The 24394-nt window shown below is 41.9% G+C and overlaps 1 protein-coding gene across 19 annotated transcripts in view; it reads left to right on the top strand.

Annotated features, from left to right (window-relative positions):
- Nucleotides 1-24394, top strand: part of LRRFIP1 (LRR binding FLII interacting protein 1) — a 278630-nt gene that overhangs the window by 71713 nt on the left and 182523 nt on the right. For 10 of the 19 annotated variants that reach the window (XM_079311108.1, XM_079311122.1, XM_079311119.1 and 7 more), the window contains 9 exons: nucleotides 5281-5313; nucleotides 6057-6182; nucleotides 6644-6715; nucleotides 8770-8940; nucleotides 9819-9911; nucleotides 10356-10448; nucleotides 11583-11675; nucleotides 12146-12281; nucleotides 13898-16641. In XM_079311108.1, coding sequence (XP_079167234.1) covers nucleotides 5281-5313; nucleotides 6057-6182; nucleotides 6644-6715; nucleotides 8770-8940; nucleotides 9819-9911; nucleotides 10356-10448; nucleotides 11583-11675; nucleotides 12146-12281; nucleotides 13898-16497 — 3417 coding nt within the window. In that variant the 3' untranslated portion in view covers nucleotides 16498-16641. Of the gene's footprint in view, nucleotides 1-5280; nucleotides 5314-6056; nucleotides 6183-6643; nucleotides 6716-8769; nucleotides 8941-9818; nucleotides 9912-10355; nucleotides 10449-11582; nucleotides 11676-12145; nucleotides 12282-13897; nucleotides 17895-21925; nucleotides 21973-22751; nucleotides 22870-23288; nucleotides 23369-23841; nucleotides 23947-24394 lie in introns of those variants that run through there. The other 9 variants (XM_079311117.1, XM_079311116.1, XM_079311123.1 and 6 more) reach the window with 6 other exon arrangements.

Here is a 24394-nt window from a genome sequence, read left to right on the forward strand (position 1 = left end):
TTCTTATTGCTACACAGGGTCAGTCCAGCAGCACCTTGTGATTATGATAGAATTATAATATTTTTTCCTGTATTTCAGAGTGAGGAATCACTTTTACTGACAGGCTTCAAAGCATTCTGGTAGTGTTTTCAGACAGGTACTTGAGAGTGGAGAATGATTCCATGGAACTTCCTAAATTAAACCATAAACACCTTGTCACTGCAGCTCTGAAGTTTGGTTTTTTTTTTCTTTTCGGTTTTTTTTTTTTTTGGTCAGAGTTCTGTTTCCCTCTTCCATCACTGTTCAGTGAACAGTGAGCAAACAGCAGCAGTAGTTTTCCTGCAGTGGTTTTCCTACTGTGCACAGCTTTGCTAGCTCATGTTCTCATTTGTGTTACCATGTTAGTAATGCAGTCAAAGGCAGGAATATAGTTAAACACAATGTGTGAGTATTTGTCTTTGTAGTTATTTTAAGAATTCACTATATCTGAATGAAGTTTGCTGTTTGTTTATTTTTCTTTAGCATTTTTCATGTTATCCCCACTGCCAATATCTGCTGTCCTTGCAGATATGCAAATATGTTGTTTAATATTAAACCATCCTCACATAAAGTACAGATCTTAAGACTACTGAGAGCAAACATCAGATATTTCTGTACAGATGGGTCTGAGCTCTCAGCATGGTTTGGGAGAGCTGGACTTTTAATATGAATTGCAGGAGTTCTGTCATTTTTCTTTTCTAAATTAAGAAACTACTAGTGAAAAGCAATTATTTCTAAATCTGAAACAAACTCAGGGTGCAGTAGTATTTGTCTGAAGGCTCTTTAAGGAAAGGCAGGCAAAACAAGAGGAGAGGGAAGGTTTTGTTAGGCTGAGGTGATGATGGTTCATCCTGGCTCTCTCCCTTCTTGGGGAGGCTCAGTAGCAACACAAGCAGAGTTCAGGCTGAGCACACCCAGAGTTGTAGAATATCCTGAGCTGGAAGGGACCCACAGGGATCATTGATCCAGCTCCTGGTCCTGCACAGACACCCCAACAATCCTTCCCTGTGCATGCCTGGGAGCAGTATCCAAACACTCCGGGAGCTCTGGCAGCCCTGGGGCTGTGCCCATTCCCTGGGCAGTGCCAGCACCCTCTGAGATCCAGCCTAAACTCCCCTGACACAGCTCCAGCCATCCCTGGGTCCTGCCCCTGTCACAGAGAGCACATGGGAGCTGCCCCAGGGGAGGAATATGCTGAGCTCTGCCCTCCGTCTCTCCTCTGCTCCAGCTGAACAAGCCACTGCCCTCAGCTGCTCCTTGTACAGCCCCTCCAGACCCTTCCCCATCTCCTGTCCCACCCAAAACTGCCCCTAGCACTGGAGGTGAGGCCACCCCAGCCCAGAGCAGAGCAGGACAATCCCCTCCCAGGCCTGGCTGGGGATCCCCAGGACAGGGTGTCCCTCCTGGCTCCAGGGCACTGCTGGCTCAGATCCAGCTGGCCATGGACCAGCACCTCCAGATCCCTGCTGCTCTGCAGCCCTCACTCCCCAGTGTGTCCATGTCCAGGTCATTCATGAGCTCTGAGCACCTTTGATCCCTGGCAGAAGCCGAACTTGTTCTCACCAGAAATATAATGAAGATAGTGACAAACTTAATTTTGGTGGAGGCACTTGAGAAGCTTTTTCTTCTCTCTGTCTGCAGGTTTGGGGTAGGGTGTGTCCTTAGCCAGTCTGGATGTGCTTTGGGCCCCTCTGGAGTGAGGATTTGCTGCAGTGCTAACTTGCATTTCTGGGACTGATAAGTTTGTTTAGGCAGTGACGTTTGGCATAGCACTCATTCCTGAGAGAGGATTCTTCTCACAGACCCTCTTCAGACCTGACAAATTTCAGCAGTGGTTTTCCCCTGCTGACTTTGAAAGGCTTATTGCTAATTGCTGGAGTTAAGGTGGCTCTCCTTGGAGAAGCAGCAGGAGCTCTCTTACTGCCTGCCCCAGCCCAGCTGATCAAACTGGTAAGACTGGGGTTGTAGGAGGGATTGTACTGACTGCAGTGCCTCTTCTTTTTAATTCCAGATTTTGTAATACCATCCTGTGTTAAGCTCTAGCCTAACAACTTTTCTCTGCTGTGGACCGAGTTTCCATTTCAAGCTGTGCTGTGCTACGTTAAGGGCAGGAAATGATCTTAATTTGATTTGTCACCAAAAAACCCCCCTTGCTTTCTTGAGGAAGTTGAGCTAAGTGCAAGATCTGAGCTGGAGCTGAGCAGTGACAGCCACTGAAGTTGTTGTGATACCTGAGCATAGGACATGGCACAGGCAGAAGAGTTCCAGGCTTCCTTTCCCTGCCTTTGTTCAGAAAGCTGGAAGCTGGAAACTGTGCCCCAGTCACTGATTTTATGATGCTTTTTCTTGCAGTAGGTGCTTGTTTGGTTGGATGCTCTATGAGAATGCTGCAGGGACTCATTTTGGCCTGGACACTCCACTGGTGGCAACAAGCTTGATCCTAAAAGGGTTAACCCTTTTAATCTGTGGAAAACAGGCACTTTTTCCATATAAAGGCTTGTGGGGTGATCTTGCTCACGTTATGTTTCCAGCTGTGGTGAGCTCTGATATTGCTGACATCTTTGTAATGTGGTTCTGGATTTGTTCCGAAATTGCTGTCAGGAGAGGCTGAACTCTGATCCCACTCTGCACTTATTTTGCAGAGAGCAGCCAAAACAAAGATGTGCGTGCTGGAGCTCCTTGGAAAATTACTTCCTTTTCCTGCTTTTTAATGCACTGAAGTACAAATTGCCCCAGTGGTTAGTGAAGAGGAAGATAATCTGTGATTAGAGACAAACCCACACCCTTGTGCAAATGAAAAATGGTAATGTTGTGTAAATTAAAGGTACCATTAGGTGAATCCCTCTTTAAATCTCCTTTTCTGGCAAGTATTCTGTCAATCCTTTCTGTTTGTGTGTGGAAAAGTCCCAAAGCCAGGATATTTTTATGAAGGGCTGTGCTGAGTACTCGTGAAGGTAGAGAAGTTCCTTTCAGCCTGTTCAGTAATTTCAGTGTTCTTGATTGAATGCTAGCACAGAAGTTTGTGTTTTGGGCAAGAATTCTGTAAAACTTTGAATAAACATAAACATTTCTCTCCTGAAATGTTTATGAAACATTTCTCAATCTTTCTCTGTTTCATTTATTGCTGAATCAACTGCCAGAGGATTCTTGGGGGGGAACTGAGGGAAGGCTGGAAACCTGGAGGTCCCTCTGGTGGCTGATTCCTTTAGGAAAAAATTATCTTTTGAAAGGATACTGTGAATACATTAATCTAAACATGAGCACGTTGAAAGGTGTATAAAATATTAATCTCAAATAGGTTTCTCTGTTTCTACAAGACAGATTTTAGTGTATCACTGCCATGTAACCATAAAATTAAATGCTGCTTGTTTCAGACTGGCTTTTTATTAGAAAAGTGTTGTGTAGCAGGAGGCATCTGTGTAATGCAGGGATGTTATTTTGGTATGAGTAACTGGCTTTTCTCAAAATTGATTGAGTTTTTAAGTGTTAATAAATACTTAAACGAATTGTATGGGATATTTGCTGGTTTTGAGGAGAAACTGCTCTGAGTATGGCATTCATGGCACCAAGTGGATGTGTGCAAGGGAAGATGAAATCTGGTTTTTCTTGACCAGCTCAATTTTAGATGTTACTAGTTTTCATTATTAGAGATTATGCCCCATCAGAGTTATTATTTAAGATAATTTTGCAATAAAGGTGTAGCTGCCTTCCCAGGTGTGGTTATGAGTACTCTGAGTAGAAACACTCACTGTAGTCATGTCTCTCACCACATTGTCTTAAACATTCCCCTTTGTAAATGGAAACTCTTATTTGACTCATGTGATGCATCATTCAAACAATATCAATATTTGTTCCCTTATTTATATTATAAAAACTGAGATGGCACTTTGTTCCAGAAAATAGAGGCCATTGTGCAAATGGCTGAAGGAAAATAAGTATTTTGAGTTGTTCCCTGTAAGACAGATTTTCCAAAGCTGTGCACAGATTTCCAGAGGTAGATGTGTGTGGACACACAAATCTTTTGTCATATGCCATTATTGACACTGCCACAGCTGTCTTGATAAACAACAACACAGTGTTTGGCTGGGCTAGAGGGCTGCCAAATCCAGCACTTGGAGCTGTCTGGCATGAAAAGAAAAAGCTGGTTGCACAATTCAGTCCATCTTGTTCATTGAGTCTGAGCTAAATCGTTTGCCTTCATTAATGACCCTCTCTTACTGCCTCCAAATTCAGAGATTTGAGGGGTTTTTCCTAAATATTTTATGTATTCAATGTGTTTGCAAGTTTAGACCTAGTGCTTTAAGTCTGGCTTATTTTACTTTGAAACCTCAAACTCTCAAGTGCTAATTCATAGGGAATTTTAGCTGTGACATGTTGATGTAAAAAGCTGATTTGTAACAGGTACCTCACAGTTCTGAGATTTTTTAGAATAGGGTAACATAGATAATATGAAGAAAAATGAGGGAGATTATCCCCACATTGTTCTATAGAATAAAAGAAAAGAACTCCAAACTGTGCCAAATGTGTACTGATTAGAAAGAGATGTAGGTTTTGAGTGTGTTTTCAATGGAAATTATCAATTTAACATCAATTATGCCCTGCCTTCCCCTGTATCAGGTCTATCCTGATAGTTTTTCCAGTAGTTCCAAAAACACTGTTCCCTTTGGAAATTAGGCTTTTCTTGGTCTGGGGAAGACATTAATTTTCTAGAAGTCTTTTGGGAAACCATCTTGACTGTGCTGAATATTCCAAGAAGAATTCAGGTTTTGTTGAGTTCTGCTGAGTTTTTAATTTCATTCAATCCCTTTTGCACTTAATTCCATTTTAGATGGAGATATTCTGTAAACTTTTAAACCCTTCAGCTGTCTGCATCCGCGGTAATTTTCTGTCCTCCTAAATGCTGCTTGCTCACTGTTTGGGTTCTTCTACACCAGTTTTAGTACAGGATCTCACTTGTAAATTAGTAAATTGCAGTGAAGTACTGAAACCCTAAAAGAGCCAGTTATTTAGACTTTGGACTGATCCCTGATATTTGACTTGAGGGTCAGTTTTGTTAGTCCAGGATCTTTGCTTGAAGTTGAAGTCCCTGTTTTTCTTGAGAGAGGAATATTAATCACAGGTTTGAAACTTCAGATTTCAAGTCTAACTTGGTACCTTGCTTTTTGGGACAGGGAGGATGTCGTGGCATTTCTGGTATATTGCTGCTTTCTCTTATCCTTTATTGATTCTATTAATGATTCCCTCTCAATCTCTCTTTTACAGATTGAGGAAAGGCCAGAAAAGGACTTTGAGAAGGTAAGAAGGATCTTGTTCATTCTTTTTGGTGGGTAGAACTTGCCATGAGTATACAGAAATCTCCTATAAAATCCATTGTGAGGCAAAAATTTGAATTTCTGGAGCCTTCTGCTACAGCATTTTTGAAGATGAACTTTTCAGCCCCTGCTTACTTGATGTTAAGGAGCTGACCTTCAACAGCAGTTGGCTGAAACTGCTTGAGGCTAAGCCACACAAACACTGTGTGTGTTTATTAGATCTTAGTTATAAGACCTAATTTATTTATATAAAAATAAATAAATCATCCTAATAAAAGAGGAGGCTACTACATTAACCCTGAGTACAGTCATACAGTTCATGTAGCCACTGCTGCAGAGTAAATAAATATCCATAAAGGAGAGCAGCTTCCAAAGCTTCCACAGAATGTATTATTGCAAGTTTTGAAAATGTCTGGCAGGCTGATACTAGCCCCTAAAGATTTTCTCCAATTGAGAATTAATAGTTAAAAGCTAAATTATGCCAACTCCTATTCCAGTATTATTTAAATACTTCTGATCTGCCTTTTCTTGTTCGTTTCCCTGGTTAAATCTTGATTTTGATTTTTTGCTTCATCAAAAGTTTGATTTTAATCAAAAGTGCATAATTTAGAAGTGCAAGGACTGGTTTAATACGTGTATTAAAGAAAAACAGTAAAGGGGAAAGCTACAAACCCATAATTTAACTGGAGAAGGAAGTTCTAACAATTGATCTGTGTGTGTTTGTAGGGAGCACGAACTGTCTCAAGTTTATCAGCAGCTACCTTGGCTTCTCTGGGTGGGACTTCTTCTCGGAGAGGCAGTGGGGACACCTCCATCTCAGCTGACACAGAGGCATCCATCAGGGAGATCAAGGTGAGGAATGCTCAAACCCAGAGTAAAGTATGGACATCCTTCAGGCTCCTGTGCCAGGAAGGAGCTGGCAGTGGCAGTGAATCAGTGAAGGAGAAGCTTTGCTGGAGTTGTCTCACAGATGGATTGGTTGTGAGAGGCACATCCCATCCTGAAACAGGGAGGGATAGGAGGGTGGAGATAACTGCTCTCCTGGAGAGAAGAGAGCCTGGGACAGAGGGTGATCATCATGAAAGGGTCAGAGAAGGGCCTGGGTCTGCACCTCTTCCTTAACAATGGAGATTCTGGTTTTTTCCAGCCAAGAAAAGCAGAATTAGCACAAACTCCTGACCAAAAAATCTAGCTCAGCTTAGGGTCAGAGCCTTTACATGTGTGTGAGAGGTGTTGGAAGGAGCCCTTTGAGCAGCTGCATTCTGCCCTTTAGTGTCTGTGGCATCACTGACCTTTCTCACCATCTCCCTCAGGACATCTATGAGTTAAAGGACCAGATTCAGGATGTAGAAGGCAAATACATGCAGGGGCTGAAAGAGCTGAAGGTACTGGTGTGTGAGCATTAACCCTGGCCCCAGAGTGAGCCCCAGAGCTGCCCTTGCATGCTGTTCTCCTGGAGAGGCTGGGAGCTGTGTGCAGAGTATCTCATTAACCAGCAAACTGCTCTGACTGGGTGGGTTCTGGTGAGAAAAGCTTCCCAGTGTTCACTGAAATGCTGCTGGTTGCTCCTGCATGTTGTCTTTGTTGGTTTGAGGAGGTCATGGGTTTGCTAGCAAATTTAAATTATTTGGGCGTTTTTTAATATCATTTCCTAATCCAGGAAACCTTCCACTATTGGGAGATAAACTCATCTCCTACTGTTCTGAAAACAAATATGAGTTTAGAACCTTGTATATTTTGATTTTTATGAGACCATGTGAGGTGTCATTTTGGTTTCATCTTTAGATGACAGAAGACACCTTTAAAAAATTCTTGCAACAAAACTTGATGTTTCAGAGCCTGTTACATGAAGAAGGAATGCTGAAGCTCTTACTGCTTCCATGAAGCCATAAATACATTTTGGTGCAACAGGCAACTTGTACATCCATGTGCCACCCACCTCCTAAGTGAGCAGTGACATGAGCTGTGGCTTTTTGGAAAAGGCAAATATATAAATTCAACATTGGCAGCATTAATTGCTGATTGTGTCATCAGCTCAATACTGATATATGAAGGTGTTGCCATCTTAAGTGAGTTTTCAATGGAAACTGAGTAGTTTAGACCCTCTTTTGGTAAAATTTTGGTTTCTTTCTTTTGGTCACTGAGTAACAGGTAGAGCAAAATAATCACATTGCATAAAATTTTTTTTCAATCCATGTCCCTTAGACTGCCTTTTAGGGTGATTTGGATCTAAGCTGCACTGTTTGCTAAGAAGCCAAGAAGTGCTATGCTGATGGAGTGGAGCAGAACTTCCTTAACTTCTTCCTTGCATATACTTCCTTTCCAGCTCCTTTCTGAGCTTTCCAAATCCTGGTGGCTTTCCTGTGCTTGGTGTTTCTCATCTGGAGCTGGAAAGTGCCCCAAAACATAGTTAAGCATTTGGAACTGGACAAATTTATGTCCTAAAAGACAAATTATCTCCTTTTTTAAATAGAAATGTCAATTAAACTGATTTGCCACTGCCATCCTTAGTTCTATTAACAGCTGAAAAAGGAAGTATATGAAACTCACCCATAATTCAGTTGAAATAATTAAAATTGCACAAGTTCCAAGAGAAACTGTTTGATCTGTAAACTAAAATGTTGACACGTGTGTCCTCCTTGTTTGCACATTTACACTGCTTTGTGTATATAACTCTTTGTTTATATAACTCTTTTATTTCTTTATTAAAATCAAGTAGTGCAAAGTTTGTCCGCATAAATGAAAAATTATGCTAATCTTTATTTTACCATCATTTGTTGTTATAAATATCTGAGTATCTTACATTCAGGTCAAGCTCAATATAAGAAGGGGGTTTTCAAGATACTGGGAACTGTATCTTAGAGAGTAAATTTGTAAAGAAGGGATGTGATATGGGAAAGCTAATGGGCAATCATACATCAGATCACACAAGCTGCAGCTTTCTCTTGCAGAGTGAATTCTAATTCCTGAGTCAGTATTTAAGGGTTCCCACACTGCAAGGATCTCTGAAATTAGTGTGAACTGCCTTGATTTCAGGTCTCAGAGCATCCAAAGTGATCTTAAATCAAGGCCAGTTTACCTTTAAATAAAAAAACAATCCCAGCTTGTCATCTTCAGCAGCTGCTTTGAGCTGCCAATGTGCAGGGGCAGGGGGAGGAGGGAGAAGGAAGAGAACTGGGAAGGCAGAAGCTGAAGCAGCAGAGGACAGGAAGCATTTTATCCCTGCTGAGGTAAGGCTGCTTGCTTGGAAGCACAAGTGTGGTGGGCATAGGGGAAGGTTTCCTCACCTGGGGACAGCTGGGAAACCCCCAGCACAGGGTTAATGCTGCTTTCCATAGGCAAACTTAGTAAGCTTGTGGTTTGGTGCTTTATTTTCCCACTGAAGGGCTTGGTTGGCAGAGTGTCCTTCTTTATTTCTCACTCTGCATATTCTCTGCAGGACTCTTTAGCTGAAGTTGAGGAGAAATACAAGAAGGCTATGGTGTCAAATGCTCAGCTGGACAATGAGAAAACCAATTTCATGTACCAAGTGGATACCCTGAAAGATGCACTCTTAGAGTTAGAGGAGCAGCTGGCAGAATCCAGGAGGCAATATGAAGAGAAAAGTAAAGTATGTAAATAGCTCTGGCATGGGAAATAACAGGGGGAGATTTGGAGGGGGGTAGAGATCTTTGGGAGGAGGCAGCTGAATTATTATTCTTCAGGATTTTGAACAAGTTGCTGCTTTAATTAGTATTAAGTGAAATACCAATTTGCTGTGTATTTGTGATCATACAAATGAGAATTTTCCCTAAGCCATTTCTGAAGAAGGGGAGAAATGTTCTGGCTGGTGAAGGCTATGTTAATATTATCACATCTGCTTTTATATTCCATCTCTAAAGTAAATTCACAGGGTTTGTCCATAGGGACTTCTGGAGCTGTTTTACACACAGAGGTGACTCCAAGCAGCCTGTGGGAGAATTGTGCAGCTCAGGCAGCTCCATGGCAAAACACTGAATTAAGTTTTACATTAATTCAGCAGCTGACAGAGATTTATATTTTCAGAACTGCCTTCTTGTAGCTTGGGGCATTTGACTACACCCCACTTCAAAACACAGTTCCTGAAAGATACAGTGGTGTGGGGTTTTTTTTTTTTCTTTTTATTTAAAAGTCCAGCTAGCTTTCAGTACATGTGGGAAGAGTGGGTTAAATTCCCATCCATTGATCTGTGCAGTCTGAAGGACTGGAGTGTAAAAGCTCTTCAGCCTGCTGCTCAGCTTATGAAATGGGCTAAATGATGTCTGTCACTTCTATATTTGGTGCAATAATATCATCTTGGAAAAAGGACAAACTTGATAAAAATGGCACTCTTGTGGGATTGTGATTAGAGGGATATTCAAGAATTACATTGCAGTAAGCATTTTCTTTGTGTTTGGGCTTATTTTCCTCTTTTTGATGGGATGCTATTTCTGATTAATAATAATCTTGTGAATATTTGGTTATTCACAGGAATTTGAGAGGGAGAAGCATGCTCATAGCATATTGCAGTTTCAGTTCATGGAAATCAAAGAGGCTTTGAAGCAGAGAGAAGAAATGCTTGCAGTAAGTAACTTTTTTTTCCTTTTATTGGCTTCTTTGATTGGTACATTTCCCAGGTAGCAGTAGAGTGGAGAATGTGAGGAATGGAGAATTTTATTCCCTATTCAAGTTTCTCACAAGAAGAAATGTTTGTTCCAAACAGGTTCAGAACTGACTAATGCAAATAGTTACTTTCCTAAGTATTATCATACTCTTCCTAAGTATTGCATTTTTAACAGCTGTTTGTGGAGATACAGAGAAAAATAACAGAACTGGGTAACTTGTTTTAAGTCATATTGTGAATAATAAGATTGTCTTCAGAAGCACAGGTTCAGTTGGGATGTCGTTGTAGATACTCATTTACTTCAGCACCTGACTTCTTTCATTCTCTGGCATCACTGCAATCTTGTCCTTCCTTGTTAACCTGTTACCTGCTTTCTGTCTTCTTGTTTTGCTCCTGCCCCTCAGGAAATCCAACAGCTGCAACAGAAACAGCAGAGCTATGTCAGGGAAATTTCCGATCTTCAGGAGACAATAGAGTGGAAAGACAAAAAAATAGGGGTAGGACTTGTCAACTCCTGCAATGTGTTCAAAGTGACACTGTCATTGTCCACCTGATCCTGCTTTTGTAAAACCCCCATGGATAAAACCCTCTGTAGTGCCTTTGCTTGGTGTGGCTGTCCTATGATGTTGCCAGTGAAGTAGCAAATAGCAGGTGTTGTCTTTGGCCAGTACCTTAAAATCCAAGGAAAACCCAGCAGCTGGTCTGCTTTCAAACCAAGGGGAATTGATTTGCTGTGCTGCACCATTTGCAATTTGCCATATGGGGAAAGGAAGTGCTATTTATAATGCAATTCCATCAGCACTGAGGTTTTGCTTATTCAGATTTAATCTGTGGACTGAGCAGAAACTGGAGTGGGATAAAGAGGTAATGGAGCTATTTATGGGCTGTAGGGATGAAAGTCTCCTTTGCTTCTCATCCCTTTCCACCACCTCTTACAAAGCACATGGAAACCCACTCTGGTTTTCTTTTCCAGCTGAACACTGAAAGGCTTCCTGTATAGAGAAAGAAACCTGACAGCTTACTCATGTTTGTCCAATAATTTATAGCAGCTTGAAACTGAAAATTGTCTAAATTTTTTAATTGTTCTGTTTGTACTTACATAGAAATACTGGGAGGAGGGAGTTCAATAGTAAAATATGCATTTGCACATGGTGCATCCCAGACTAAGGATGACTTAATGGCAGCTTTCAAATTAATTAAAATGTGAAATAAAATGACTCCTTGAATCCAGCAGACTTACTTCCATGTCCTTCCATTAACACACAGGAATGGCATGATGTCTTCAGTGTGCATGCTAAAGCAATATGGGTATGGATTAGCTTGTCTAGCAGATAAGGGTAAAAAATGCACCCTCATTTGAAGGATCCCTAATGAGGAACTGGGCTCTGAATGTCTTTGGCAGGAATTCTTGGTTATTGAGGAAGCTGTGCCTTTCTTGGATTTGAAGTTTCTCTCTCTGTATGCAAACCCAGTCCTTTAATCTGTAAACTCAACCTTTCTCATCTGTGCCCCTTCCATCCCCTGAATATCTTAAATCTGCTCATTCTTGTCTACATTTGCTTTTCATGGCCTTTACTTGTCTCCTTCCTTTCTTCACATCTCCTCGCCCTCTATCTGTGTTGGGAACTCAGGCACTAGAGAGGCAGAAAGATTTCTTTGATTCCATAAGGAATGAGCGGGATCTCCTTAGAGACGAAGTGCTTGTGCTGAAGGAGCAACTGAAGGTATGCAAGAGGAATAAAATAAATTTGTATTCATCTGATCACCCTTTTCCCTTGTACATTTGGGCAGAAAACTTAAGTCTAGCTCAGTGGCAATAAGTCAATTTTCATATTGCCTATAAATTGCCATTTCAGGGATTTTCTATATAAAGTTCTTTCCCCTACTATTGATTGTGAATTCTCAGTGTAGACTGGAGTATAAAGTTGTTTTTGCAGGAGACACTTCTCTGAGGAACATCTTACGCAGCAGATTTATGTTAAAAAAAAAAGAGAAAGAAACAGCTGGGATCACATGCTTTCTGTCAGAAAGGCTGAACTGAGAACTGCAATATGTGTTCTCCTTCCTGACTCCCAGCCATGTTTAATGGAATGATTGAAGCAACTGTTTATTCAGAGTATCTCAGACAAGAGCACTTGACAATCCTTCCCTTTCTGAGCAGCAGACTCTAAAGCATTGCCTTTGCTTCCCACAGAAACATGGAATAATCCCAGACTCTGATATAGCCACCAACGGGGAGACATCAGACATTCTGGATAACGAAGGACACTTGGATTCATCCCGAACAGGCACCACTCAGGCATTAAAGACAGGAGGGGAGGGGATGCTAGGTAAGTACTGTGTGTCCTCTCAGCCCCTCCTGCCTGTCTGTCCTTCCTTCATCCACCTTTGCTTGGATGGGGCAGTTGTTAGTGGGACATTAACACCACGCAGCATGCTCCTTGTCCAATCACTCCCTGTGCATTTCCCTGCTTCGTGTTGATTGTCACTCCCAGTGTGTCATGCAGTCTCCTCCAGCAGCAGACATTGCTTCCCCTGCAAGGTGACAAAGGATGGGAGTAAAAGTAGACAATTACAGTTAAGTGGCAGTCAGTCACATCACCATCTAAACCCTGAATTGGAAAATTGTGCCAGGATAATCCTACTGCTGCTCAGTATTTTTCAGCACATACCTTAAATAATCATGAAAAAAAGACATTTTATTTTTCTATAAAGAGCTTGTATGTTGGTTAATGATATCCCTGAGAACTGTGTCTGCTTGAACAATAGTGCTGGGCTCTGCCAAAGCACACCAAAGGATAAATTCTTTTGTTCCTGTGCTATTGAACACATAAAATTACCACTTCTGTGTTTTTACCTGTTACATTCACACTTAAATTCAAAAGATATAATTGATGTGGACAGTGTTAGGAAGGAAAAATCTGGTTGGCAAAACCTCCTTATGGTTTATATGTGGTGAATGGCCATTAGTGAACTATTGTATTAGTGTAAGGAAAGAAAGTAATATTGGTTTGTTGGATTTTTTTTTTTGTTCTAAATGAACATACTAATAAATAGCTGCACACAGCAAATCGTTGCAAGTCCGGGTTCTCTTGCTTTGAGCTTTTGGCTGCTTTTTCCTCACTCAGTTACTGTGTGGAAACATTGTGGAACACCAAAAATCAAGGTAAGGGTGTATTTTTAAATGTAATATGTTTTCTACATCTCCTAATCCTGTTTTTTTTCAGAATAGATACAACATAGACCCAAAACCTAACAACAAACACTATTGTTTTATTATCTGTTGCTTTTATATATATATAAATTGAAAGAGAAGTATTACAACAAAAAAAACCTTAGAAGTCCCCACCCCTTTGGGTGGCTGAAGTAAGGGGCACAGATTACCTGAGCTTTGATCTGTGTTGGGAGGTCTGAACAGCCAAACCATCCGCTTGCCAATCAGATTTTCAGTTCAGTATCTGCCATGTGCACTGAAGATGTCCATCTGAAATTTTAAAAGCCAAATATTACTGAATAATCCTCCATGATTCCATTGTAATGGCATCAGACTCCTGCATGGATAGAGGAGTGTCAGGTTGAAGTTGTAGAGCAAATGCTGAGGAAGAGCAGTCCTTAGAGGTACATCTGCAAGTATTGCTGCTAAATTGCACTGCTTCAACCAGTTGTTCTCCTCTGTGAAAGCTGTCATTCCCACAGCCAAGAGCATAAATCTCTTGCTTTACAAAAACACCAGCCAGCACCAGAGACTTCTTGCTTTGAGAGGGTGGTGGTGAGTTTCACTGATCAAACCCCCTGGATCCTTACTAATTCAATCGCTGCTTTGCCTCACAAAATTGGCAAAAGCTGATCTTTTATTAACCTGCTCTTCTCATTCTGCCTTTCGGGTTTTAAGTGGGGAGGTAAGTGCTGTGGTGTGGCCCCCTCAACTTTCTCAATGGTCTTTTAGGCAAAGCCAATGAAGTGGAGATGAAAAATGAGATTTTGGAGGATGTGGGGAAAAGAGAAATCTTGCAGAATACTGAGCATGAGGAACACAAAGAGGAGTCTGAGGAGGAGGAAGTACAGACATTGCATGCTGCTGAAAATGCAAAGGCAGAACAAATGGTTGAAGAACGGGACGCCCTGCCAACAGTGATGTTACCAGAGAGTAGGTGTGCAGAGCAAGCCCAAAGCCTCACAGAGCCTGTGTCAGGGAGCACTTCTTCAAACAGTGACAGTGACACAGATGGCTTGAGAAAGGTCACAGAGTCCAGGGGCACAGCAGCCCAGCAGCCTGAGAGTACAGAGGCTGAACACCATGACTTGAGTGCAAGGACAAATGAGAACTTGGAGCTGGGCTCTCTGCAAGGCCACCAGGTTTTTGAGACTGCTCAGGAAATGTTTTGTGACTCAGGTACAGAGCAGGAACTGGGAGAAGCTGCACCCAACCAGGAAGAACAAGAGGATCTTAAAGCCAGCCATGCCCTGAGTGATAATGAAATGGATGAAGGATGTGACAGTACCAGTGAGAGCAGTGACTTGGTTTCTGACCAGGCAGGGCTACCTAAGGGAGCAGTGGCAGGCTTGCTTAGGGAAGAGGGAAATGTGGAGAGTTCCACTCCAGAGGAACCCCTGCACTCAGAAGAAAGTGCTGAAAACAAGGTTGCAGATGTCTTGGAGGAAAAGTTTGTTGACTGCACTGATGGAAGAAGTGATAAAACATCAGGTGACAGAGCTGAAGAGGAAGATGAGCTTGGGAGCACAGTTCAGGGTCAGCTGAGGGAAACTGAGTCTGTGGGTTTGGATGGGACAGAGCCATGTGAAAGGGATGTCCCACAAGAGCCACTTGAAAAGGAAGGTGGAGAACATGAGGCATTTATCCCTCATTCTTCAGGGGACAGTCCTTCTGCATTCCTAGAGGAACCAAGCACACAAGGTAAAGGTGCAGATGAAACTGCTACAGCTGAGAAGGATGGACAGAAGGAAGAATTGATGGAAGAGCTGGAGAAGTGTTCAGGTTGTGCTGAAACGGGCAAGCAAGGTGTGGCATTTGTGGAGGAGACAGGAGGCTGCATTCCCGAGGGAAAGGGGAGTGAGCTGCAGCAGGCACAGCCAGGAGCAGAGGTTGGGAGAGAGGTGACCACTCAGGAAACCCCTTCAGACCAGAGTCTTTTAGATGATGAGGTTAAGGAGTCAGAATTGGAAACAGGGGATGAGGCTGGGGAAGGACAGACAAGTAGGACAGAATGGGTAGAAGATTTGAATCCAAAGGTAGAGGTTCAAACAAGTCAGTGTAGTGAAGAAACAGCAGGTGGTACAGAAGGAGAGAAAAATGTTCCTTTAGAGGGTGAAGTGCAGAAGGTGGTTAAAGAAGTAGAAGGTGAATCTGAAGAGGAGTCATGTGTAGGTGTTACTGTAACTACTGAAAACAAAGCCAGTCAAGAAACACTGAAAGAAAATGAGCAAGAGGTAGAGCTTGCAGACCAGCCTGCTGGGGAATTTGCTTCTGAGGAAGGTGCAGATAATGCCCTGGCACAGAAACCTGTGCAGGATGACAACATCAGTGAGCAAGTTACACTGGAGGAAGCTGTAAATAATGCCCTGGCACAGAAACCTGTGCAAGATGACATTAGTGAGCAAGTTACACTAGAGGAAGGTGCAAATAATGCCCTGGCACAGAAACCTGTGCAGAATGACAGCATCAGTGAGCAAGTTACACTAGAGGAAGGTGCAAATAATGCCCTGGCACAGAAACTTGTGCAGGATGAAAACATTAGTGAGCAAGTGATGTTGGAGGAAGATATAAATAATTCCCTGGCCCAGAAACCTGTGCAAGATGAAAAAATTAGTGAACAAGTTACACTAGAGGAAGGTGCAAATAATGCCCTGGCACAGAAACTTGTGCAGGATGAAAACATTAGTGAGCAAGTGATGTTGGAGGAAGATATAAATAATTCCCTGGCACAGAAACCTGTGCAAGATGAAAATATTAGTGAAAAAGTTGCACTAGAGAAAGATATAAATAATGCCCTGGCACAGAAATCTGTGCAGGAACACATTAGTGAACAAGTGAAATTGGAGGACCAAGCAGAGGAAAGCCTGGAAGATGATGGTGATGCATTTGATTTTGATGAAGAGTCAAATCAAATATTAGAATCTGATGAAAAATGGGATGGAGAGAAAGCTGATACACAGGGAGAAGAGGGTGATGGAGCAAATGGTGCTGTTGGAAAAACTGGCCACTTGGACAAAGCTGGAGAGGGAACAGATAAAATAGAAACCAAAGATGCCTTGACTAAAGGTGAAGTCCTGCAGCATAAAAAAGATGAGCCTGAAGAAACAAAGTGCTTGCAAGGGGAAGCTTTGAGGAAAACTGATGAGAAGGCTGATATGGAGGAAGATGAAATCAAAGTACCAAATTCTAGTAAAGTAGGAAAATTGCAGGATCAAGATGTTTTGGAACAGGATTTGGAAAGTGCTTTCATTAAGAGGGCTGAAAGCAGAGAGGATTTGCACCCTGGTAAAAGGAGTAAGGGTAGATCCAGAGATGACTGTACAATCTCCTGAGTTCAGAGTCTCAAACCTACACGAGTTCCATGCCCTGTTACCAGTCCCAGGACACAAATATGCACTTTGCACAAGTCATCAGACCTTGGAATACTCTTAGAGCTTTGTCTTTGTTGGTAACTCAGCATAAAGCATGGATGTGGTAATGATGCAGGTATTAAGTTATTCACTGTTGTACCCAGCCACAAGAAATTGTGAGCAGGTTTGGTTTTGCTGTGTCTCAGGTTGAGAGCTTTTCACCTAATGAGGAAGCTTCACAACTTGACTGTTCAAACTTATGCAATTAAAGTACTTGCTAGTGTGGATAGCTGCTCCTGGGGAATTCCTATAGGATTTTTTTATTCTAGCCTAGTTGATCAATATGATGAATGTACATTGGGCCTTTGTGAACTTATGCACATTATGCTTACTTGTACTTAGATCTACAGCAAGTACATTTACTCTTCATGAAGGAACTCAGCAGATCAGCCACACTGATGGTGAAACTTCTTTCAGAATAATCAAAGCCTATGAACCAATCTTTTCCTTTTTTTTTTTTTTTAATATGAAGAAAAAAGATCTTTTCATTCCACTTTGTGTGTATTTCTTATATGGTCATATTCCAAAGTATAGTTAGATCACTGTGAATCTGCTTAGTCTGAGCACCTTGGAAGAGCAATACATAGTTTGGAGAAAGTGCAACATACAGGTCTCAGTTTGCTGAAAGGAATAAATATATACATGTTTACTTCATCTAGGCACTTTGCACCACAATAGGCCTTTTACCCCATGTCTCACATGGAGTTCTTATTTTTTTCCAGAGAAAGTGTCAATACACACTGTAATGTGTGCTTAGGTTTGCTATCAAGTACTGTCCAGATATGAATATATAAAATATCTATTTTTCCAAGAAGATTTTTGTTTAAAATTGCATTTGCTTACTGCATTAGATATTTTTTTGCAAACTCTGATTCTGAAAGAATGTTTTTATCTTTGAAACAAATCTTATCTCTTCCCTTCTGGAAAGAAGATAACTTTGTATGTCTTAACTCTTATTGGATATCAGACCAAAGAGACTGTTGTTTTGTGTACTAGCCCCCCTGTGCCTTTTGGAAAAGCTGGATTGCTTTGAATTGCTGGCATAAATTAGGCTCTTGGACTCCCTTGCTGTATTTCCTCTTGCATCTCTGCTAGTGCTTGGGAGGAAGATCATGTTTTGCATATATAAATATTCATTTAAAGTCTTCAGCAGCGAGTGTCCCAAGGGAATGCAGATCGAGGGGGGTGTGGGCTACAGAAGGCTGTATTTGTGATGATGTTACAAAGTTGTCAGAGCACAGACAGACTGCAAAATTTGAAGATGTATATCAAAATGTACTGCTGTATATAATTTAAATAAACATATTTTATACTTTAAAGTACCTGTCCAGAGCACTATTTCTAAACCTGCACAAAAAGTTATTTAAACCTGTATCATTTCAACACCATTTTTCTGCAGCTTTTGTTCAATTTATTGCCTTGTGCTACGTAGCTACAAGAGCCATCTCCCTAGGACTGGGCAGCCTCGGGGTTTGAGCACCTTGAATATGTGATGGCACCTTAACTGTAGAGCTCTAACAGGTCTGTAACCCTGTAACTCCTTTCATGTGGCTTCTCTCCAACTTACAGCAGATCCACCATGGCTTCTGTAAGTATTGGCAGCTGTTCCTAAGGGTTTACACTAGATGCTAATCCAAAAAGTCATAGATCTTGTAAGCATTTCTTGTTAGCATGTAGCAGTGTTTATTTAAAGAGTTGGCTCTGCTATACTCTCAACAGTAATATGTGGTTTAATGTTGGAAGTGGGTTTTAATTGTTAAATGGACTTAAACAGGTCATTGAATGTTCTTACCAGGCTTCACCTGTACTGTGGATGGATCCATCAGAGTTAAATTAGGCAACATGCCATTATATCCTGTATTTCTTATTATATCCTGTATTTCTTATGGGTTCATTTCTGATTTTAACTAGTTTTTCCACTTCAGAAAACACAGGATCTTAAAGGGAATTCCTTCTTAAAGCCAAGTCACAAGAGCAGAAACACCTCCCATCTTACCTGTCCATGTACCAGCTTTGATCCCACTCCCAGTGTGACTGGGAGCAAGAACATGGAGAGGCAGTGCAGAGTAGCTGGTGTGCCAGAAATCCATCCTGGAATGTTGAAAACAAGTATGTGACCTAAGGATGAAACTTTTGTCTTCCAGAATAACCCCAAATGCTTGCTGGGTTTTCTGGTCATCACCTAGTGGCACATAAATGCTGTAGCCCAGGTTTGTACATATCAGAGCTAGCCTGAAATGCTTTCAAAAGCAGTATCTCAAGAAACTTACCTGATAAAAAAGGGAAATAAATAGGGAGAAGGTCTTGGTCAATATCTTCTTTACTATAGAGAAGAGCAGTCCTCCTGTCCCCCTCAAAAATCAGTACTGCAAGTGGGTGTCCTTCAAATCCTGTGCTGTCCCTGGCAGTGCCCCTCTTCTGAGAAAGACAGGAAAGCATTTTCTCATCATCCAAAATAAATTGACAGATCTGGAGGAGGAGGATTGCCACCTGCTCTGACAGGTGGATCCTTGCAGGCTGTTCTGAATAGCTGCTTGGGGCTGGGATTTCATGGGATGTCTTTCCATCCTCCAGGAGCAGTTTGCCCCTTTCATTCACATCAGGGTTAGTTATTTCCTGTCACACATCATGTAAATCATGCAGGTAAAACCAGCTGCTTCCCATCCCCTGCTCCCCCCCAAGTGGAAAGAGAAATGGGGGATCTGTGGCTGATTTGGGAATGTTTGGTGCTGCTGGAGCAGCACCTGAGGGAGAAATACTCGAGTCACCTGCAATGCCAAGGTGTCAGCACCATGCTCACCCCTCTGTCCTGCTCCCTCACAGGCCCCATCTCCTGCTCAGTCCTCTCTTAAACTCTGTGGTGTGTGAAGGCCAGGAACTGGTGCAGTGAGTACCCTGGGAATCACCTCTGCCAGGTTAAGTGAGGTGAATGTCACACTCTAATTATTCACTGTGGTATCTTTTATGTGGAATAAGGATAATGACTGTTGCAGATGAGTATTTTAATTAGCTGCTTCCTGTCCTGATTCAATAGACTCTTCTTTCCTGCTCACCTGTTCTCAAGTTCCTCAGATTTATTGGAAAAATATCTCCTAAATGCAAAATTAAGGTGACCTTGCAGAGTAAGTTTGCTGTGTTAATGTGGTAGTTTAAGATAAGTGAAACCCAAGAGACCCTCATCTCTACAGGCAGAAAACTTCTAGGTGAATGGCAATTTTAGCAAACTAATTTTTTCCCTGATCTGCTAAACCCTGCTGTCTGCATGTCCCAATGGGGTGCACAGATGTTAATTATGAGGGCAGAGAGAACTGAGGGTGAGATCAAACTTGGAGGTTCAGCCCAAAATGCATCCTTTTTGCAGGAAAAAGGCTCTGGGGAAGCCAGTGTGCTTCCTCACTGCAAGTTGGAAGAGGTGTCCTTTCTTCAGGCAGGCAGGTTTCATCCCACAGCAGTGGTTTTAGTTTAGTTGTTCACCCCACAGCTAAATTATTTTCAGGGTCAAAGTGCATTACTTAGCCCTTTTGAAGTCAGTAAGTTTGGGCTAATTTTGTAGTGACCGAAAGGTTTCCTGCTGCACCAGTCCTCATTCTCTTTCCAATGCTTGGAACTCAATTTCTCAGTCTTTGCTGGCCTGTACAAATCCCAATACAATCTCTTGAGTCCAAGTATCTCCAGCCTGTTTTTGCTGTTCTTGCTTTCTTCATTGTCCTTTATTTTGCTTCCATATCTTTCATCTTTTGCAGAACTTCTGTCTTAAGTTTTCTTTCTTTTTTTATCTTTCTGTGAAGTGGTTTTATTATTTTGAAGGGGTTTATACTCTGAAAATTTGGTTGTGGGTGGTATTTGCAAAAAAAAAAAAAAAAAAAGTGGGTCTGGGGTTTTTTTGTTTTTTTCATATCAGCGCTCAGGTGTAACAATGTTGGGTGTGTTACAAATGGATTAAAAAAAATAAAGAATAGGACTTCTAAATTAATCCATAGAACTGCTGAACTGGCATGTCACACTAAGATCTGTATTTGGGTGTTGCATCAGAAGCCAAGGTAAAGGTTTTGTTCCATGTTCTGGAATGTGACTATATGGGGGTGTGTATTCCCAGGAGGGGAATGACATACCACATTAATGGACTCTACATGTCTGCTGTACAGAGAGACTTCCATTGGGAAACCAGTGTTCACCATGATTTGATTCAATGCAGACTCTTGATTCCCTTTAAGTGCACATGCTAACAAGAAAAAAAGGGAGATCCACGAGACTCTGGCCTGTTAAGGACTTGTCAACAAAGAAGAAATGGTATTTTTTAAAGCTCTTCAAAAATATTTCAGTCTGTCTATCAACAGAATGTACCTGGTGAAAGCCCACCAGGCTCTTAAGTGTAATTTACCTTGCTCTCTTAAAGTTTACAAAAAGATCTTTTTCTTGAGTGACCTTTGGATTTTAACCATTTAGCCAGCAGGTCAGACCTCAGCTGTGGAAATGAGCTGTGAACAGCCTGGGCTCTGCACTGCTGGCAAGGGAGGCCACTGAACAAACCTGCACTGAGACCCAGCTGAGGTCTACAGATCCTCTCCTAATGATTGTATTTGAATGGGATGTACCTGAGGTGTACCTAACAAACTGAGCTTGTTAATTAATGAAGTCATTTAGGTGGCAGGAAAATGTGCTCTCACATTTTGCAGCCCTTAATGAGAAAGGAAAAAAATGAAGTGATTTGGTTGCTTACTTTGTAGTTCTTTTTTCCAGCTGTCTCATTCTGTAGAGTGCACTTTATTAATGAAGGCTGCACATACCCATCTGTAGCACTTCCAAGTCCAAATGTAGCACAACAGTTGGTGCAGGTTGTCCATTGCCTCTTGATGTTTGACCTGAAGAGAAAATAGAATTTTACCAGACTGCTGCATTCAAAACAAATAATTTGACGGGCAAATGTTTTTCTGGTCATAATATTGGAGCTAAAATGTCACTGCCATGTAAAAGAAGGGAAGAGTTAAAGTACTGAGAATGTGATGATAGGTGTTTACTGTCATTGTGTTAAACTGTCAAGATTTGTGAGATTTTGTGTTGCAGTTGTGCTTGACCCTAGAGAGTTCTTGCATGCTAACCTAACGTAGAAGATTAGCCTCTTTGCATGCAGCTGGCTGCTGCTACTGCCGGGACAAGCATGTTGTGTGAGAATGCCCTAAGTGCCCTGGCTGCAGCCCCCCCAGCCCTGTGTGGGCCTCGTGTCCTGTGGTACGTGCCCTAACTCCCCATCAGTAGTCACTAACCTGAGCGGGTCACTCTGGTGTCTCAGATGCGCTCCCCGATGCGCCGCTCGAGCCGTCGGCGCTCAGCTCTCCCTTTTCTCTTCCAGACAGGCTGAAAAAGCTCATTGATGAACGGGAGTCCTTGCTAGACCAGGTAAGCACAGGGCAGATGAACAACAGGAAAGGGGTGAGAGAATGAAAATAGCCCAAACACGAGGTGTAGAGCAGCTGTGCTGCTCTGGTTGTTCTTGCTGAGGATCTGCTGCCTCGCTGGCCATTCTGTTCTTCCTCCAAAACATTCCTCCTGTGTGTTAACTCAGGATATGTGGAAGATATGACCCAGTGTGCCTCTTATTTCTGATTAATAATCCTTCAGTTATGCCTGAAAAACAGGCTTGACTCAGAAATTGTCAAAGCAATTGTCAAAAGCTTTCCCCTTTGCTGGGTTTGTGGGTAAATGGGCCATTTGTTTGGGTTTGTTGCAGGAATTGCAGATGGGTAAAAAGCAATCAAAGGAATTACTGCTGGTACCATGGTATTCCATAGTGGCTATAAAGCTTATTAAAAAAAATTCAGCTGGTTTGTTGCCCTGTAGGACACTCTGTGCTTTCATTTATGCTCAGTGACCTTGGCCTTGAGACTCGCACACAACCCAATCCAGCTTTGGGAGTTTTTAAGAAAGTTGCTACACAAGATTTATGGCTTTTCTAATAAACCAGCCATCTTTCACTCATTGTTTTAGTCCTGAACTCGTGCATAAGTTCCGATGTGTAAAACAAGTCATTTGCTAAAAGAATTTCTAGGATGGTGTTTTGTAACAAAAGATCTTTTGGAATTTAGGTTTTAAAAGTACATAATTTGTTTTATAATACTGGAGTGAATTTAAGCCACATTTCTCTTAGTTACTCTTTAATCCTATTTTCTGTCCTTCAGATTAAAAAATTAAAGGGACAACTAGAAGAAAAGCAAAGGAATGGCAAGATGGAAAATACACAGTCTGAAGATGAAGTTCTGGAAAATGGGACAGATATGCACATGATTGACCTCCAAAGTGAGCTGTATTTTGATTTTAAGATAATTTTATGCCCTGCATGTGAGTGAAAAATATGTATCAGTACATTATCAAGCACATGGCTCTGAGTAAGAATGAGCCTTCAGTTCCAAGGGACCTGGGAGCAGCCATGCACCTCTACAGAGGTGAGGGAATTAGGAGCCTTTGTTTCAGCAGTTGGGAGTCTCTGTTATTGCTCCTCAGCAGGGCTGGGGTGAGTTCAGATTAATTCTGCCTTCAGAGTGGTTAGCAGGGTGTCAGGCAGCACTGGGAATGGTGCCTCTCTGCTGAGCACTTACTGATAGAACTGCTCTCCTGCTGCCCCAGGAGATCCCTGATGCATGGAAATTTTATCACAGCCTTGTTAGAAACTGTTCACACTTGTTCTGACATATCTGATAAATCTGCGATTCTTTTAGGAGATGCCAACAGACAGATCAGTGATCTCAAATTTAAACTAGCAAAGTCTGAGCAAGAGATAACAGCATTGGAGCAGAATGTAAGTTTTTGGCTTGTTCTGTTTGTTTCAGGCATGGTGACAATACAAAGTGTATTTTGATAAATGAAGTTATCAAAGTTTTATTATCGAGTTTACTGTGTAAACATACAGTATGGGGAAGAAGCAATATATTATTCCTCTGTACTGAATGAAGAGTAGTCAAAAACAAAATTACCTGATGAACCCTTGCCTAATTCTCCTTATGCCAAGCTGTCAGCAGGTTTTAATTTAGTCAATGGACTGTATCTTTTGTTGCTGGAAGCATATTAAATACGGATATGTATAAAAGGTCAGGAGTAAGTTACTGTGGCCAGGGTTCCTTGGTGTTGCTTTTTTCCCTGAAAATATGCCTTTATTTTATCAGAGAGGAGTTAACATCTCTCTGGTTCTTCCCTGAGTACTAGTGGAAGAGTAAAGCTTTGGAGTAACTTCTTGGTACAGGTTCTAATTCCCAGCCTTTGCCTTCCCCTCAGGTAATACGACTGGAAGGCCAGGTAGCCCGATACAAAACTGCTGCTGAAAATGCTGAGCGGGTAGAAGATGAACTGAAGGCAGAGAAACGCAAACTGCAGAGAGAGGTAACTCCACCTGCAGGCTGTCCCAGGTCAGCCTGCTCCCTGTGGGGGGAACCTGCCTCCCTGGGGTGTTCTAGGGGAGGAATCACCCTTCTTGGCACAGCAAGGGATAAACATCCAATTTCTTCATGGCTTTAGTTACGTCTTCTAAATGTACAACCAAATTTTCAGCTCTCAAACTGGAGTAACAGTCATGGCTGTGAGCTCCTACTGCCTTTTCACCATTCCTTCCTGGCCTGACTTGCTGAAGGGATGTGATTTGTTCTTTGTAAGCCTGTTTTCCTTGCTCTGTCAATCTGTTCAGGCCTGTTTGGGTTAGTGTGGCTATCCACAGACTCTGACCATGCCTCTGTCTCTTTAGAGCCTGAATACCTTTATCAGCTTTTCTCTCACTGCCTTCTGAGGTGCTGCTTTTATTTTTTTTTTTTTTTCAGTATAGCTCCTTGCTTGT

Source organism: Erithacus rubecula (genome assembly GCF_903797595.1).
Source record: "Erithacus rubecula genome assembly, chromosome: 8".
NCBI lineage: Eukaryota > Metazoa > Chordata > Aves > Passeriformes > Muscicapidae > Erithacus > Erithacus rubecula.